This window comes from Scyliorhinus canicula, chromosome 10, assembly GCF_902713615.1.
Source record: "Scyliorhinus canicula chromosome 10, sScyCan1.1, whole genome shotgun sequence".
In the NCBI taxonomy this organism is placed as follows: Eukaryota; Metazoa; Chordata; class Chondrichthyes; order Carcharhiniformes; family Scyliorhinidae; genus Scyliorhinus; species Scyliorhinus canicula.
The window spans coordinates 67,541,142-67,559,056 of record NC_052155.1 but is presented as its reverse complement, the minus strand read 5'-3'; the positions used below and the strand labels follow the sequence as shown (position 1 = coordinate 67,559,056).

The window sequence follows — 17,915 nt, the reverse complement described above, 5'->3', positions numbered from 1 at the left end:
GTATCGTTGTCTCATCTGTTTGGCAGTGTTCCGCAGCTGGTCTGCTGCACCCTGAGCGCAAGTTGAGAATATGGCCTCTATCTTGGTTTCCAGGTTGCATTGTCTACTGTAGAGCTGCCGTATGAGGTGGCTGAGGTGAGAGAGGTGCGACGGCAGAGTCTCTCAGTGTAGTCTGTGTTCTAGGTCGACTTGAGTAGGTTTCTGATCTGTAGCCCTTTCGGGATCTTGTCTGCTTTCTTGCATCTTTGTAGAAACTTAATGTCAGTGTCTATATGCGCGATCTTCCTGGAGATCCTCTCCACTTTGAGCCGGCGGTTTGCGGTGTCGATGGTAGCCATGATGTGGAGATGCCGGCATTGGACTCTGGTGAGAACAGTAAGAAGTCTTACAACACCAGGTTAAAGTCCAACAGGTTTGTTACAAACGCTAGCTTTCGGAGCACTGCTCCTTCCTCTGGTGAATGAAAAGGTATGTTCCAGAAACACATATAGGCAAATTCAAAGATGCCAGACAATGCTTAGAATGCGAGCATTTGCAGGTAATAAAATATTTACAGATCCAGAGATAGGGGTAACCCCAGGTTAAAGCGGTGTGAATTGTCTCAAGCCAGGACAGTTGGTAGGATTTTGCAAGCCCAGGCCAGGTGGTGGGGGATGAATGTAATGCGACATGAATCCCAGGTCCTGGTTGAGGCCGCACTCATGTTTGCGCAACTTGGCTATAGGTTTCTGCTCAGCGATTCTGCGTTGTTGCGTGTCCTGAAGGCTGCCTTGGAGAACGCTTACCCGGAGATCAGAGGCTGAATGCCCTTGACTGCTGAAATGTTCACCGACTGGAAGGCAACATTCCTGCCTGGTGATTGTTGCGCGATGTCCGTTCATTCGTTGTCGCAGCATCTGCATGGTCCCGCCAATCTACCACATTTCGGGTCATCCTTTCGTGAAGCGTATGAGGTAGACAACATTGTTCACCTCAGCACTTCGCTTTACTGCCAGCCCACGGACAACCTCACGATGCTCCACTTCTCCAGCTTCCACCCTAATCACATTAATGTGTTTCCCCTATGGACAAGCCCTCCGTGTACACAGGATCTGCTCAGACGAGGAGGAGTGTAACAGACATCTACAGACGCTGAAAGATGCCCTCCTACGTACGGGATATGGCGCTCGTCTCATCGATCAACAGTTCCAACGCGCCACAGCTAAAAACCGCACCGACCTCCTCAGAAGACAAACACGGGACACAGCCCTTCGTCGCCCAGTACTTCCCCGGAGCGGAGAAACTACAACATCTTCTTTGCAGCCTTCAACACATCATTGATGAGGATGAACATCTTGCCACGGTCATCCTCACACCCCCACTACTTGCCTTCAAACAACCGCACAACCTCAAACAAACCATTGTTTGCAGCAAACTACCCAGCCTTCAGAACAGAGACCACGACACCACACAGCCCTGTCATGGCAATCTCTGCAAGACGTGCCAGATTATCGACATGGATACCATCATTACACGTGAGAACACCACCCATCAGGTACATGGTACATACTCGTGCGCCTCGGCCAATGTTGTCTACCTCATACGCTGCAGGAAAGGATGTCCCGAAGCCTGGTACATTGGCGAGACCATGCAGACGCTGCGACAACGAATGAACGGACATCGCGTGACAATCACCAGGCAGGAATGTTCCCTTCCAGCCGGGGAACACTTCAGCAGTTAAGGGCATTCAGCCTCTGATCTCCGGGTGGGCGTTCTCCAAAGCGGCCTTCAGGACGCGCGACAACGCAGAATCGCTGAGCAGAAACTTATAGCCAAGTTCCCCACAAGTTCCGCGGCCTCAACCGGGACCTGGGATTCCTGTCGCATTACATTCATCCCCCACCATCTGGCCCGGCCTTGCGAAATCCTACCAACTGTCCTGGGTTGAGACAATTCACATCTCTGAATCTGTAAAGACATAATTACCTGCAAATGCTCGCATTCTAAGCATTGTCTGGCATCTTTGAATTTGTCTATATGTTTCTGGAACCCACCTCTTCATTCACCTGAGGAAGGAGCAGTGCTCCGAAAGCTAGTGTTTGAAACAAACCTGTTGGACTTTAACCTGGCGTTGTAAGACTTCTTACTGTGCTCACCCCAGTCCAACGCCGGCATCACCACATCATATATTATGTTACTTTCACTGTGTAGCGATGTGCACCTATGTTGTAACTTTATCAGGTTAGCACCTCATTTTCAGGCACTATTCCCCTATTCGTTAAAACAACTTTTGTTATCTGGCATGATGTTGATGGAAAAGAGAGCAATGTGTGAAGCATGCAATTACAGATTATGATGGGATATAATTCTATGGCTGCGTACGTATTGCATGCCCTTGGATGGCAACTTTTGAGCTGGTAGATCGGCTCTTAATTTATCTCATTTAGCACTCTGCAAGTGCCACATGATGTATGGTTATAAACTAGGCAACATTTAACATTACAGAGAGCTTGCAAAAATTGTTAGTTTTTCAGCAGGATGTATTATGTACAAGGATCAGTTTGTGCCATAACTTTAAATATTAGAAAAAACAATCTGAGTGTGAAATAGACCAAATAACTCAATCGGAAAATGACACTGTTTAGGTTGGAGCTTGGTGCTCCAGGCTATTTTTGATTCATAACTACTTGCTTTTTACCAGTTTGCATTTTTTTCTTAACTTTTCAGCATCTTAAGATTGTTGTAAAATATTGGGCCTTGTTGTAGGGTGTACGTGAAAAGAATGGAGAAGGATAAAATTAAACTAGATTTAGTTGCAACCTCAATTGATTACTGTGTAAGAAGAGCAGTGGATTGTTACAGTAGCTTCCTGAGACCTGGGTGTGTATAATTTTGTTTAACAACATGTGCAGAGCAAGATTAAGAATGTTATTGGATACTTGACCTAAATTATGGAGTCCAGAAAGAAAGTTGATAATGTCAGGCTGATACAGGGACTTTTTCAGAGAAGAATTAAAAAGTTACATTCATAAATCGTCATTTTTTGCTTTGTTTTGTAATTGAATCCAATAACGCTGATTCACAGATAAACTGAGGATTTTATGACATTTCTAAACCAAGGTAACACAGACTGATTCAAATATTTAAACATACTGTGTTAAAATACTAAGTGTTATAATATTATTACATCGTTGAATTTTTATAGAACTTTGTTAAATCTTAGAAAATAAACATGTGACTGACTTCTGCCATCTACAAGGACCATCTCGCTCCAAAAGGTTTGTGGAAGCTACTTCGATGGTTTATTAATATGGATTATTAATTATCAATCTAGCATACAGCAATTTCCATGGTTTGTTATATTAATACTATACTGGTAGTTAGTGTATTTTGGTAGCTAACTATCTAGCTCACTGGCAATGTGTTAAATTAGCAAGTAACTAATGAACAGATCTCTGGCAAATGTCACTGCTGAGCTATGTAGAAGGATATAAGCAGGAGCATCAGATGTCTTTTACTGTTCCCTACCACCCCATCTCATTTGAAATACCTGGGGCGGCATTCTCTCTCTCTCTTTCTCTCCCCCCCCCCCCCCCCCCCAAACGCCAGGTGGGAGAATCGCCGGGGCGCTTCGCAAATCGCGCCACATCACCCCGACCCCCGCACGCGACAGCGTTCACGATGGCGTGGGCACTTAGTCCCGGGAGCGGAGAATACCGCCCCTATTTTCTGAGTGAACAGGTGTTTTTAGGGATTCAAATTGTGTTACTGGTCATGGGTTCTGTAAGTTCTTGCATGGCTGATGAGCCTGATCCTTGAGCAGCATTTTCGACAGCACACTTGTCAGGTGATTCCGGGAGGTGGGATCGGTCCTTGGACTCTGGATCACTGGTATTTCTTTCTCAAGCTCTCTTTACAGGCTTCCTCTTGCAATTGGGTATCCTCGAAGAATTATGTCCCTTCAATCAGGAGGTTCTTCCAAATAGGTCTCATCTGAGCAAGGGTCTTCCTAGGTGTTGATGTCTATGTTGCATTTCTTGAGCTAGGCCTTCAGGGTGTCTTTGAAGCACATCCTTTGTCCTTCTCATGTTTGAAAGCCTTCCTTGATCTGGGCAAAGAATATTTGCTTTGGTAATCGGGACTCTATAAATACACATCTGGCCCAACAAAGTTGGTTTGGATGATCATGGCATTGATCCTGGTGCACGTGGCTCCTTCAAGGACACTGCGTCTACTAGCCGACGCGGAGAATCTGTCCTAGACAGCGTTGATGGTACCTTTCCAGGGCCTTGTGATGCCATCTGTAGGTAGTCTACGTTTCTGAGCTCTGTAGAAGAGTTGGGAGGACGACTGTCTTGAACATGAGGATCTTGGTGTCAGCACAAATGTCACAGTTGTCAAAAGACTCTCATCCTTAGCCGTTCGAAGAAGGAACTCACGGATTGGATATGATGTTAGTCTTTGAGGAGAGGTGATTCTTTATGTATGGGAAATGTTTGACATTTGGGAGGGTTTCTCAGTTGATCTTGATGGAGGGAGAGACTGGATCTTGTCCTGGGTGAGACCGTAAATGACTGGCGTCTTCTTGAGGTTGAAGGCTAAGACTGATTCTTTGGTATGCTTCCGCAAAAATATCAAGCAAGGCTTGGTGATTCTGTTCTGAGAAAGTGAGAATGGCGTTGTTATCCGCATATTGAAGCTCCATGACAATGACAGTGTTGTTTGCTTCTTAGATTTCAACAGTTTGAGGTTGAAAAGTTTTCCGTCCATCCTGTAAATGTTCACTGGGATGGCGTGGTAACACAGTGGTTCACACTACCTCAGAGCGCTAGGGACCAGGGTTCAATTCTGACTTTGGGTGACTGTGTGGAGTTTGCATGTTCTTCCCATACCTGTTTCCTCCAGGAGCTCCGGTTTTCTCCTCCAGTCCAAAGATGTGCAGGTTAGGTGGATTGGCTGGGCTAAATTGGCCCTTAGCGTCCAAAGGTTAGGTGGGATTATGGGATAGGGTAGGGGAGTGGGCCTAGGTAGGGTGCTCTTTCAGAGGGTTGGTGCAGACTCGATGGGCTGAATGGCCTTCTGCACTGTAGGGATTCTGTCGCTTGCTCTTGACAAGGTGAAAGATGGTGGCGATGAAGATGGAGAAAAGGGTAGGGGCGATTTCACCTTCCTGCTTGACAGCAGTCTTGTATGTTGAAGTTTATGTTATTTGTTTAAAGCTGTAGAATCACATGACTAAATTCTCATAGTGGGTGACTGGGATTTCAAACTTATTCTACTTTAAACAAAAAGTTTCTGGTTCCTAACTAGATCGTAACATCAACTGAACGTTAAATGGTCAGCAACAAATAAACTACAGAAAAATTATTTTCCCCGTTAACTAATTAACACAACTGAAAACACCACATATGTTAATGGCATACTCTGAGCAGATATGCAGCCATGTAGTTTGTATCTAAAATTTATCCCAGCTATCAGACAGAGTTTCTTCTCCCACTACACCAAAGTGAGTCTTTCAGTGCCCTTTTAAACATCCCTTCACTCAATCAAAGTATGATCGAAGCAACCACCAACATCAAAATGAGTTCTGGCGATTCTTTGGCCTTTAAATCTCTGTCTATTCAAAGAAAAAATCCATTCTCACCAGCTTTTTGGTTGGTGCTTAACACAAAGCAGTCTAGTCCTCGGCTTGGCACAGCTGCTGTTTTTGGTCTTCCTCTCCATGTCTCTCTGTCTGACTGAGACTATAAATCTTTACTCAAAAAAGACAGCTGTCCCACTTTTGCATCATGGTGTGAAAACTTGAAACTCTTTCAATCTGCATATCTGTCTTCATGACAACTAAATCACCTGGACCTGTTTCTAGGCAGATTTCAGCATGATTACTCTATTTTGAGCCATTTTAATGTAAATTAAAAGACACCATTTAAAACATAACAGTCTTACATCTGTAACACATTTCCCTACAACAAAATAAATTCTCTCCCTTGCTAAATTAATTCTCCCTGTAATTATCTCTAAATAATTTTTATTCTATTGCTCATATCCTCTTCCACCACTTCTCTCTCCGTCTATATAGCAGTATAGCAGTCCCATTTTAAAAAGAATTCCTAAGTCTCTCCTCTACTTTTTATGTCTTCAATGGTTGTACACATTATTTTACTAATGTGCTGATTATCTGTTCTTATCTTTTGAAAAGGTGTAGAGCATGCATTAAAATGGAAAGCAACATATACTATGTTGGAAGTGAGGGAGGAAAGGTTTCTGCAATTATGCTGTAACATGAGTGTTTGGGAATAAAATTGGATGCAGATGCTCGAGGAGGTATTTGCATCTGGAATGAGCAAGAGTTTGGAGCAGGAAAGGTTGCAAATAGGGCAGCACGGTGGCCTAGTGGTTAGCACAACCGCCTCACGGCGCTGAGGTCCCAGGTTCGATCCCGGCTCTGGGTCACTGTCCGTGTGGAGTTTGCACATTCTCCCCGTGTCTGCGTGGGTTTCGCCCCCACAACCCAAAAATGTGCAGAGTAGGTGGATTGGCGACGCTAAATTGCCCCTTAATTGGAAAAAAATAATTGGGTAATCTAAATTTATAAAAAAAAAAGGAAAGGTTGCAAGTGAATGAAGACATACTGTTTGAAGGAATTATGGTCAGAATATTAGAGTGGGAACCTTTATTGGGATTATGGACTAGAACCTGCTGGGATGTGCCAGAGCTGAATGTAGCACTGGTGAATGAGATTCTTAATGTGAATGTCCAAATTTCATATAATGTTGTTGATAGAATTGATGGCTAAAATAGTCAACCAATGTGTAGAGGAGCAGAGTGAACTGGTAGTACTGTGAAGGGTAGTATGTAAGAAATACCGGAAAGGAGCTCAGGAAGCCGATGGTATGAGAAAGCCATTATACATTACATGGTAAAACCCTCCTACCTTCTCATAGAATTTACAGTGCAGAAGGAGGCCATTCGGCCCTTGTATAGAGCTCCCTATGTAAGCCCACACCCCATCCCAGTAACCCCACTAACCTTTTTGGACACGAAGGGCAATTTAACATGACCAATCCGCCAAACCTTCACATCTCTGGGCCGGAGGAAACCCACGCAGATGTGGCAAGAACATGCAGACTCTGCACAGACAGTGACCCAAGCCGGGAATTGAACCTGGGACCCTGGAGTTGTGAAGCAACAGTGCTAGCCTCTGAGCTACCGTGGCGCCCTCATGACCCTCGGTCGTTGGTAAAATTCTAGAATCGATCGTTAAGGATGAGATTTCTAAATTCTTGGAAGAGCAGGGTCGGATTAGAACAAGTCAACATGGATTTAGTAAGGGGAGGTCGTGCCTGACGAACCTGTTAGAATTCTTTGAGGAGGTGACAAGTAGGTTAGACCAGGGAAACCCAGTGGATGTGGTCTATCTGGATTTCCAAAAGGCCTTTGATAAGTTGCCACACAGGAGGCTGCTGAGTAAGGTGAGGGCCCATGGTGTTCGAGGTGAGCTACTGGCATGGGTTGAGGATTGGCTGCCTGACAGAAGGCAGAGAGTTGGGATAAAAGGTTCTTTTTCGGAATGGCAGCCGGTGACCAGCGGTGTCCCACAGGGTTCAGTATTGGGGCCGCAGCTCTTCACCATATATATTAATGACCTGGATGAAGGGACTGGGGGCATTCTAGCGAAGTTTGCCGATGATACGAAGTTAGGTGATCAGGCAGGTAGTGCTGAGGAAGTGGGGAGGCTGCAGAAGGATCTAGACAGTTTGGGAGAGTGGTGCAGGAAATGACTGATGCAATTCAACGTGAGAAAATGTGAGGTCTTGCACTTTGGAAAAAAGAATCCAAGCATAGACTACTTTCTAAACGGTGAGAAAATTCATAAAGCCAAAGTACAAAGGGATCTGGGAGTGCTAGTCGAGGATTCCCTAAAGGTAAACATGCAGGTTGAATCTGTGATTAAGAAAGCGAATGCAATGTTGTCATTTATCTCAAGAGGGTTGGAATATAAAAGCAGCGATGTGCTACTGAGCCTTTATAAGGCTCTGGTTAGGCCCCATTTGGAGTACTGTGTCCAGTTTTGGGCCCCACATCTCAGGAAGGACATACTGGCACTGGAGTGTGTCCAGCGGAGATTCACACGGATGATCCCTGGAATGGCGGGTCTAACATATGATGAACGGCTGAGGATCCTGGGATTGTATTCATTGGAGTTTAGAAGGTTAAGGGGAGATCTAATAGAAACTTACAAGGTAATACATGGCTTAGAAAGGGTGGACGCAAAGAAACTGTTTCCGTTAGGCGAGGAGACGAGGACCCGTGGGCACAGCCTTAGAATTAGAGGGGGTAAATTCAGAACAGAAATGCGGAGACATTTCTTCAGCCAGAGAGTGGTGGGCCTGTGGAATTCATTGCCGCGGAGTGCAGTGGAGGCCGGGACGCTAAATGGCTTCAAGGCAGAGATAGATAAATTCTTGATGTCGCGAGGAATTAAGGGCTACGGGGAGAATGCTGGTAGGTGGAGTTGAAATGCCCATCAGCCATGATTGAATGGCGGAGTGGACTCGATTGGCCGAATGGCCTTACTTCCACTCCTATTTCTTATGGTCTTATGATCTATCTCAAGATAGCACGTCTTCTGAATTAAACTTCTTGACTGGGGAAAAAAACTTGCATTTATATAATACCGTTCAAGATGTCCTTGATTTGATTTGATTTGATTTATTGTCACATGTACCGAAGTACAATGAAAAAGTATTTTTTCTGCGACCGAGGGAACCTACACAGCACTTACATAGTAGACAAAAGAACAATCAGCAGAGAACATTGACAAATGGTACATTGACAAACAGTGATTCGTTACAGTGCAGAACAAGGGGCCAAACAAAGCAAATACATGAGCAAGAGCAGCACAGGGCGCCGTGAATAGTTTTCTTACAGGGAACAGATCAATCAGAGGGGGAGTCGTTGAGGGGTCTTGTAGCTGTGGGGAAGAAGCTGTTCCTTTGTGGATGTGTGGATCTTCAGATTTCTGTACCTTCTGTCTGATGGAAGGGTCTGGGAGAAGTGCATGGGTGGGAGAGTCTCTGATAATGCTGCCTACCTTCCTGAGGCAGCAGGAGGTGTATACAGAATCAATGTGGGGGTGGCAAGCTTGTGTGATGTGTTGGGCTGAGTTCACCACACTCTGCAGTTTCTTGCAATCTTGGACCGAGCAGTTTCCATACCAGGCTGAGACACTTTCTAGCCAATCTTTTGATGTGTAATCCATGTTGTAATATAGGAAATGTGACAGTCCATTTGCGCAATGTGTGTTCCCAAAAGCCAAAATATGATAATCTGTTACTGTGCTGTCGATTACGGGATAACTATTGACCAGGACACTACAGATAACTCTTTCCTTATCTTGGTAATAGAGGCACAGGATTTTTTACATTGACATGAAAGAACAGACCTGGTTTATATCTTGCTCAAAAGACACCACGTCCAACATTGCAACACTCCCTCAATACTGCATTGGAGTGTCAGCCTTGATTGTTTTTCTGCTCAAGGCCTGGCTCGTAACAAGAACACACAACATTTTGTCTTGTAGACACGTTTGTTGCCAACTGAGACACAGCTGACTTAGAGGGGTGCAGTCAAGAGGCTCAATGCAGTTGGGGGGTGGTGGTGGTGGGGGGGGGGGGGGGCAGAGAGAGAGAGAGAATCTGATTTTTATACACCCAAGAGATGTCTTTCTCCCACATCTGTCAGGTTTACTCCAGGATTGACTTTTATCTGGTCCTTAGACCCCTTCTTCCCGTGTCACGAAGGCTGGGTACTCGGCTATTGTAATTTCGGACCATGCGCCACACATTGTGGTCTTGGTTCTGGAGTCGGGGCCCCTCTCAGCGCCACCATCGAGGTTGGATGCAGCGCTATTGGCAGATAAAGACTTTTGTGGCCGTGTGTCTTATGTTAGGTTTAATAAGAACAAATCTGTCTCGCCCTCCACGTTACAGGAAGGCCTTAAGTGGTTATTAAGCGGTACATAATATCCTCTAAGGCACATAGGGGAAGGAATGTGAAGGTGGAGCGGCAGAGGCTGGTGGATTCTATCCTTGAGGTGGACCATCGGTACTTGCTTGACCCTAACCTGGAGTTGCTGGCGAGCAGGAAGAAGCTGCAGATGTAGTTTGGACTATGTAAGGCAGTAGGCCAGCTGTGGCAGTCAAATGGAGTATTCTATGAATATATGAAGACGGCCATTTTCTTTTGTTCCATCAACTGAGGCAGCAGGTGGCTTCCTGGGAGATCATAAAGATAAGGGATTAGAGTTGCAGTTCGGCTTCTGTCCCGGGCAAAGTCAGCGGAGCTTGCAAAAAACTCTACAAGAATCTTTATAGATCAGCCCCTTCGAGGAGAGTTCTGACGTAGCCAAATTTTTAAATCGGTTGTCCTTCCCAATGGTGGTGACAGGGAGGAGGCCCCGTTAAATCCTAAGGAGATATTGAAAGGTATTCGATCAATGCAAACTGGCCCAGTTGGTTTCCCCGTCGAGTTCTACAAGAGGTTTGCGGGTTAGCTGACTCCATTAATATCGGACACGTTCAGTGACTCTTTTTCCTGAGATTCATTGCCCACTAAACTTGCACAAGCTTCTATCTCTCTTATCCTGAAGAAGGACAAGGACCCCACAGAATGTGGGTCATATTGCTTTCGATGGCAGGCGCCAAACTTTTCGCAAAGGTATTGGCGTTATGATTACAGTCCTGTCTCCCAGGATGATTGCGGAAGACTAGACAGGCTTTTTCAACGGTCGGCCAATATATGACGGTTGTTGAATATTGTTCTTTCCTCCTTTCCTATGCCCGAGCCATGATTGTATCCATGGACACCAGAAAAGCGTTTGATAGGGTGGAGTGGGGATATATTTTTGAGCTTCTTGGGACGTTCGGTTTGGGGATAAAGTTCAGTTTTGTGGGTTTGATTATTGTATAAGGCCCCCATGTTTAGTATCTGCACTAATGCCTTGAGATCGGGGTATTTTCTGTTGAAGAGGTGTACACGGCAGGGGTGTTCATTGTTTCTGCTTTTGTTTGCCTTAGCGATTGGACCATTGGCCACAGCATTGAGATCTTCTGATATGTGGAAGGGGATAAGACAGGGAGGGAGGGAACATAGAATGTCTTTGTATGCAGAAAACCTGCACCTTTACATTACAGATCCAGTCTCCACTATGGATGAGATAATGAAATTACATAGGTGTTATGGCTCCTTTTCAGGCTGTAAGTTGAATCTAGATAAGAGCCAATACTTTCTTGCCAATACCCCGGGGAAGGGAGCCAATCTGGGGGTATTACCTTTTTTGTCTTGCCAGATCTAGCTTTCGTTACCTGCCTACCCAGCTAGCTCATGATTGGGCCTAACTTCATAAATTAAACTAGGCTTGTCTGGTGAGTGGGGTTAAATCTGCCTTGCAAAAGTGGGATAACCTTTCACTGTCCTTGGTGGGCAGGATTCAGACTATTAAAATGAGTGTCCTCCCAAGGTTTTGATTTATTTTTCAATGTCTCCCCGTTTTTCTTCGCAAGTCAGTTTTGGTGGTTTAACAAGTTCACTACCATCCTCCCCGTTGAGAAGGATTCTGTCTTTAGTCGGGTCTAGTGGAGGGAGTACTTTGGGTCTCTATGGCCAGATCTTGTCAATGGCGTTGGCTGATGGATGAGTTGAAGGTAAAGTGAGAGGGGGAATTGGGAGCTATTTTGGACGAGGAGGTGTGGAGTGAGGCAAGTTGCAGGGTAAACTATATATCCTTGTGCGTGGTTCAGCTTGATCTAGTTTAAGGTGGTTCATAGGGCTTATCTAACCAAGGCGAGGAAGAGTGGTTTCTTTTCGGGGGTGGAGGACAAATGTGAGCGGTGTTCTCGGGGGCCAGCTAATTATATTCGTATGTTCTGGTCGTGCCCCAAGTTGTTGAGCTTTTCATTCTCCTTCTTTAACAACCATGTTGGAAATTCTTAACATCAAACTTGAGCCTTGTCCTGTAGTGGCCATTTTCAGGGTATCGGATATGTCAGTGCTGCTGCTGAGGGGGTGAAGGTGAATGTCCTCACCATTGCCTTGTTAATAGCACGGAGGCGAGTTCTGCTAGGGTGGATATCCCCAACTCCGTTCAGTGCCTCGACCTGGTTGGGTAATCTCATGGAATTTTTGCTTTTGGAGAAGGTTAAATACACTGTCAGGGGGTCAGTTGAGGGGTTCTATCTGAGATGGCAGCCATTTATTTCCTTTTTCAAGGAATTAGTCACTGTCAGTTGTTGGGGGAGGGGGGCGGGTTAGTTTTTTGTTTAACGGTTGGGGAGGTGGGTTTTTTGGAGGTGATCCATACTGTTGGTTGTGTTTCTTTTATACTATATCTCATAGCATCTGTTTTTATATGGTTATATTGTTCATGAAATGCTGCCTACTCAACTTTGCCCCTCGCTTGAGGTGTGGTGATCCTCAGGTTAAATCACCACCAGTCATCTATTCCCCCCTCAAAGGGGAAAGCAACCTATGACCATCTGGGACTAGCCGACTCTGCCTTTTATCTTATTGTTAAAAATGAAAAGTCTTGAGTAAAAATATTTTTCAAAGCAGTACAATACCACCTGGGATAGAGCACTTTACTTGATCAGCACTTCCACCACAAAACTCCTATCCACTCTCACTCACTGCATTCTGTGGTTCCGGTATGCACCATCTACAGAGTTCACAGTTGCAACTAATTAAAGTCACTTTCTCAGACTCTTCCCCCCCCCCCCCCCCCCCCAAACCAGTTACCTTTGCTGTTTAGAACACAAGCAACCAGGTCACATAAATCTCATTGCTTGAAGATTACCCTCCAAGCCATAAATTATTTTGACTTGTATATATATCCATGATTCTGGATCAGTAACTCAAAATTGCGCAACACTAGTAGGAGCACAGTTACCACAGGGATATAGCTGGTTTGAAAGGAAGCCAATCACCTTCTCAGGCCAATAAGGGCAGCATAGGAACTGTGGCCCCCTTGATGTGTTCATATTCCAAGAATAATTTTATTTAAATCCACCAGTAATTTGCAGTTAGTCCTTCAGGCTACCACCATCTTAATTTATGTCACATGATGGTGAAAAATAGGTTCGATTATTTGGGGATTTTGTGGTTGAGGGCAGAAGTGCTTTCAGTAGAGCAGGAGCTCTTTTAGTTGAACAATAAGTAATGTATTGCAGTGGTTTTTGTCTGCATTTTTTTATTACTTTATCAGAGTTACAAAGCCAGAGCTCAGAGTGTGGACAGGGGCAAACCCCTAATCCAGCTCCTTGCCTGCTCTAAAAAGCAATTCAAATTAAATCCAATTCATGGTCCCCACAAGAGAGACATACCCGATCCAGGCATTATAACTGATTGCACGCTCATCTTAGCCAAAAGGCGGAGAAGCGATTTTTGTCTTCGTTTTTAATGTTCTTTTCATAGCTGTTTATGTGAATTCTGCTGAGACAATGACTATTGATTTCCACAGGATACATGGAAAAGCTGTGCCCTTGTTTTGTATTTACTCTGTTAACAAACAGTACCTTTATAAGTAGAAACTTAACAAGAAGTTTCCTTAAATATATAAACACCTTTTTGTAGCAAGTAGAATGATTTGAAATGTTGCGCCCACCCTGAGTGCAAATAACATTGACAACTGTGAGTAAATGTTTTTGGACTTGCCGTAGCTTTGGGACTTGCACGTAGATTTGTATATAAACTGGAATGACATATTGTATCGGAGACTGACTTGCATTGTATTAATTTCACAGAGCTTGCATTTGTTATATTAACATGTTAAGTAAGTTACAGCAGGCATTGTCAAACCCGAGGGCGTGACACACGGGCAGGTGTCAGGAGGGTTGCGGAGCCGTCCGTTGCGGCGCTCCCAATTGCGCAAATCCACGGGCAACAGCCGCAGCATCCGGCTTTTAATAACACCGACTACAAGCGGCCTTCAAAATGGCCAGGAACAGATAAAAAAAAATTGGCTGCACTGTGCATGCGTGCCCGATCATCGGTGCACAAAGGGACCATTAGGGCCAAAGGGACCCAAGACCATTTCCTCCATTTTTGTCAGCAACAAACAAGGTAAGAGAAATGGTGGGTCGTGCAGGTTGGCGGACATGGGTTGAGAAGGTCGGCCAGGTTGGGTCCTGAAGGTTGGCCGATTGGTAAAAATGGGAACCCGGAAAAAAAGGTTGAAGAACACTGAGTTACAGTCATGTGACATTCTGTAAAGTTGCACAATATGTAGCAATAGTTTATAATGACTAGTGAGGCTGCATATTACATATTAGGAGGATTAATTTGATGGGTAGATACAGGGGAATAGTGTGACTTCCATTTTTTCCAAAAAAAGAATCCTGCTTTAAATATGTAAGCAATAGTTGCCATTTAAATGTTATAAAGCCAGTGGTTGGAGTCTGGAATGAACTTCCTGAAATAGTAGTGGAGACAAGTTTGACCGAGGTATTCAAAAGGTAATTGGATTGATATCTGAAAAGAGAGAATGCAAGGTTACGGGGATAAGGCAGGGGAGTAGGATTAGGTAGAATACTCTTTCAATGATCAAGTGCATATTCGATGGGCCGGATGGCTTCCTGCACCGTAAGAACTCTGTGATTCAGTGGCCAACTGGACTACTCCTTTTCTTATAAAAATCTTTTGTTCGTCTCGCCACCATTGTAATATATGCTGCAAATAAATTCTAAAAGTAAATTGGTGTTGTGGGCTATAAATTGAAGAAATGTGTATTAAATGCAATTTTCTCCCCAGTCTGTTATTGTTAATTATGTTAAGGATTAGATCTTGTTATTATGTTAAGGATTATATTTGAAAGTCTATATTCCTGAATTTGCACCTATATTTTGAAAAGGATAAGCCTCATTACCATGATCTTATGGAAACAAGCGTATTTATCGCCCTGATAATAAATATATATTAAGCAGTGAAAGAAAGAAAATTGTTCGGTGAAAACAAATTTCATGGCCCCAGGATGTCCCAAAGCACCTCACAGCCAATGAAGTACTTCTAAAATGCAGTCACTGTTGTAATGTAGGAAATGCAATTGCCAATTTGCACATAGCAATGTGATAATGACCAGTTGATCCGTTTTCATGCTTTTGATTGAGGGATAAATATTGACCAGCGTATAGCACCTCATTGAAACAGCACCCTATCTTTATCCATATCAGAGATTAGAGGAGGGCCTCTATTTAATGTCTCATCCAGCATAAAGCACATTTGATAGTGCAATGCATCCGCAGCATTGAGTGCCAGCCTAGATTTTTGTACTCTGGGCTGGGGTGAGATTTGACCTCTGCTTAACTTCATAAGCAATACTCTTTGTGGGCTGGGAGGTGAGTGAGGATGTTAAAGCTTTATGAACATAATATTACAGTTTTAAATTAAAGGTTGCATTTCTAAAACAGATTATCTGATTATTTCCTATGCTCTGGTCCATATATATATATTATATAGAGCTCATTCAAATCATTATGACAGATTTTCTGGTCATTATTACAAGTGGTATTTTGGAAGATTGCAATATGCAAATTCTCCATGAAGAGAAAATCTAAGACTCTCCTATTGACATTCAATAGCATGATTATCGCTGCATACACAACCATCAACATCTTGGGCGTTAGCATGACCAGAAATTTAACTGGACCAGCTATGTAAGTACTGTGATCACAAGCGCATGCCAGAGGTTGGAAATCTGCAGTGAATAACTCACCTCCTGACTCCCCAAAGCCTGTCCACCATCTACAATGCACAAGTCAGGAGTGTGATGGTATACTCTCCACTTGCATGCAGCTCCATCACGTGCCGAGGTCCCAGTTTCGATCCCAGCTCTGGGTCACTGAACGTGTGGAGTTTGCACATTTTCCCCGTGTTTGCATGTGTTTCGCCCCTACAACCCAAAGATGGGCATGGTAGGTAGATTGGCCACGCTAAATTGCCCCTTAATTGGAAAAAGTTAATTGGGTACACTAAATTTATATTTTTAAAAATTAGTACAGATCCATCAACACTCAAGATACTCTTGACACCATCCAAGATGAAGCAGACTGGTTGATTGGCACCTCATCCATCACCGTACGCATTCTCTCCCTCTGCCAAACCTCCTTCAAACCCGTGACCTCTATAACCTGGAAAGACAAGAGCAGTAAATGCATGGAAACAGTGACAGTGTTTCAAAAGTACTTCATTGACAAGATAGAAAAATGCCCTGAGAAATACAACAATTGACTTGGTAGATATAATGATTTTGATAAATGTGTGGTTATTTGACTAATCTTGAAATGTTGAATTTTCCTTCTTTGTAGGCTAATATTGCAGCCTATGACATGGCCACAGCTTGTTCAAGTAACAGTCAAAATGGAAGATCACAGTTGCATGTAACTGGTATGTATTTTTTAAATTCCATGATAACTTTGCTTGAAATTGCACAGCAATTTTGTATGAAGAGATAAATCATCTCAGATCATGTGCTCACAGATGATCTTGAATCTAAAGTACAAATGTGACATTTCCAAACATACGAACAAGGAATAAGCGTAGGCCATTCAGCCCCGTGAGCTTGTTCCACCATTTAATACGATCATGACTGATCTAATAATAACCTCAAATCTTCACTCTGCCTACTCTTTATAACCTATCACCTCCTTGCTTACCAAGAATCCATCTACTGCCGTAAAAATATTCTAAGACTCAGCTTCCACCACCTTTTCAGGAAGAGAGTTTTAAAAATTTGTTTATGGGACGTGGACGTTGCAGACTGTGCCAGCATTTATTGCCTATCCCTAATTGCCCTTGAGGGGGCAATTAAGAGTCAAACACATTGCTGTGGGTCTGGAGTCATATGTAAGCCAGACCAGGTAAGGTTGGCAGATTTCCTTCCCTAAAGGACATCAGTGAACCAGATGGGTTTCTACAACAATCGACAGTAGTAGTTTCATGGTCATCAATAGACTGTTAATTGCAGATTTTTGTTATTGAATTCAAGTTTCACCATTTGCAGTAATGGGACTTGAACCTGGATCTTCAGAGCATTACTCTGGGACTCTGGTTTATTAGTCCAGTAACAATATCACAAGACCACTGCCTCCCCCAAGATTCTACAAGATTCACAACCTGCTGAGTAAACAAAAGTCACCTCATCTCCATTTTAAATGGGTGACCCTATTTTTAAACAGTGACACCCAGTTCTAGATTCTCCCACAAGGGGAAACATCCTCTCCACATCCACCTGTCACAACCCCTCAGGATTTTATATATTTCAACCAAGTTGCCTCTCACTCTTCCAAACTCTAGCAGATATAAGACAACCTGTCCAACATTTTTTCATAAGACAACCACCCATTCCAGCTATGAGCCTAGTAAACCTCCTCTGAACTGTTTCCAACGCATTTACATCTGCCCTTAAATAAGATGACCAATACTGTACACAGTACTTCATAGGATATTATGTATTTGTAATGAAGAGTGACATGAGTATGGTGTCATCATGGGGATGGGAACCTACGAGGGAACAAGCGGTCCTAGGTCTTGTCCTGTGTAATGAGACAGGATTGATTCATGATCTCATAGTTAGGGATTCTCTCAGAACGAGCGATCACAATATGGTGGAATTTAAAATACAGATGGAGGATGAGAAGGTAAAATTAAATACTCGTGTTTTGTGCTTAAACAAAGGCGATTACAATGGGATGAGAGAAGAACTAGCTAAGGTAGACTGGGAGCAAAGGCTTTATGGTGGAACAGTTGAGGAACAGTGGAGAATCTTCCAAGCGATTTTTTACAGTGCTCAGCAAAGGTTTATACCAACAAAAAGGAAGGACGGTAGAAAGAGGGAAAATCGACCGTGGATATCTAAGGAAATAAGGGAGAGTATCAAATTGAAG

At 43.7% G+C, this 17,915-nt stretch overlaps 1 protein-coding gene across 2 annotated transcripts in view; it reads left to right on the top strand.

Moving 5' to 3' along the window:
- Positions 1 to 17,915, top strand: part of LOC119972433 (NEDD4-like E3 ubiquitin-protein ligase WWP1) — a 291,224-nt gene that overhangs the window by 106,659 nt on the left and 166,650 nt on the right. Inside the window, exon 2 of one of the 2 annotated variants that reach the window (XM_038809115.1) lies at positions 16,338 to 16,416. In XM_038809115.1, the coding sequence (XP_038665043.1) occupies positions 16,359 to 16,416 (58 nt within the window). In that variant the 5' untranslated portion in view covers positions 16,338 to 16,358. Of the gene's footprint in view, positions 1 to 16,336; positions 16,417 to 17,915 lie in introns of those variants that run through there. The other variant, XM_038809116.1, reaches the window with a different exon arrangement.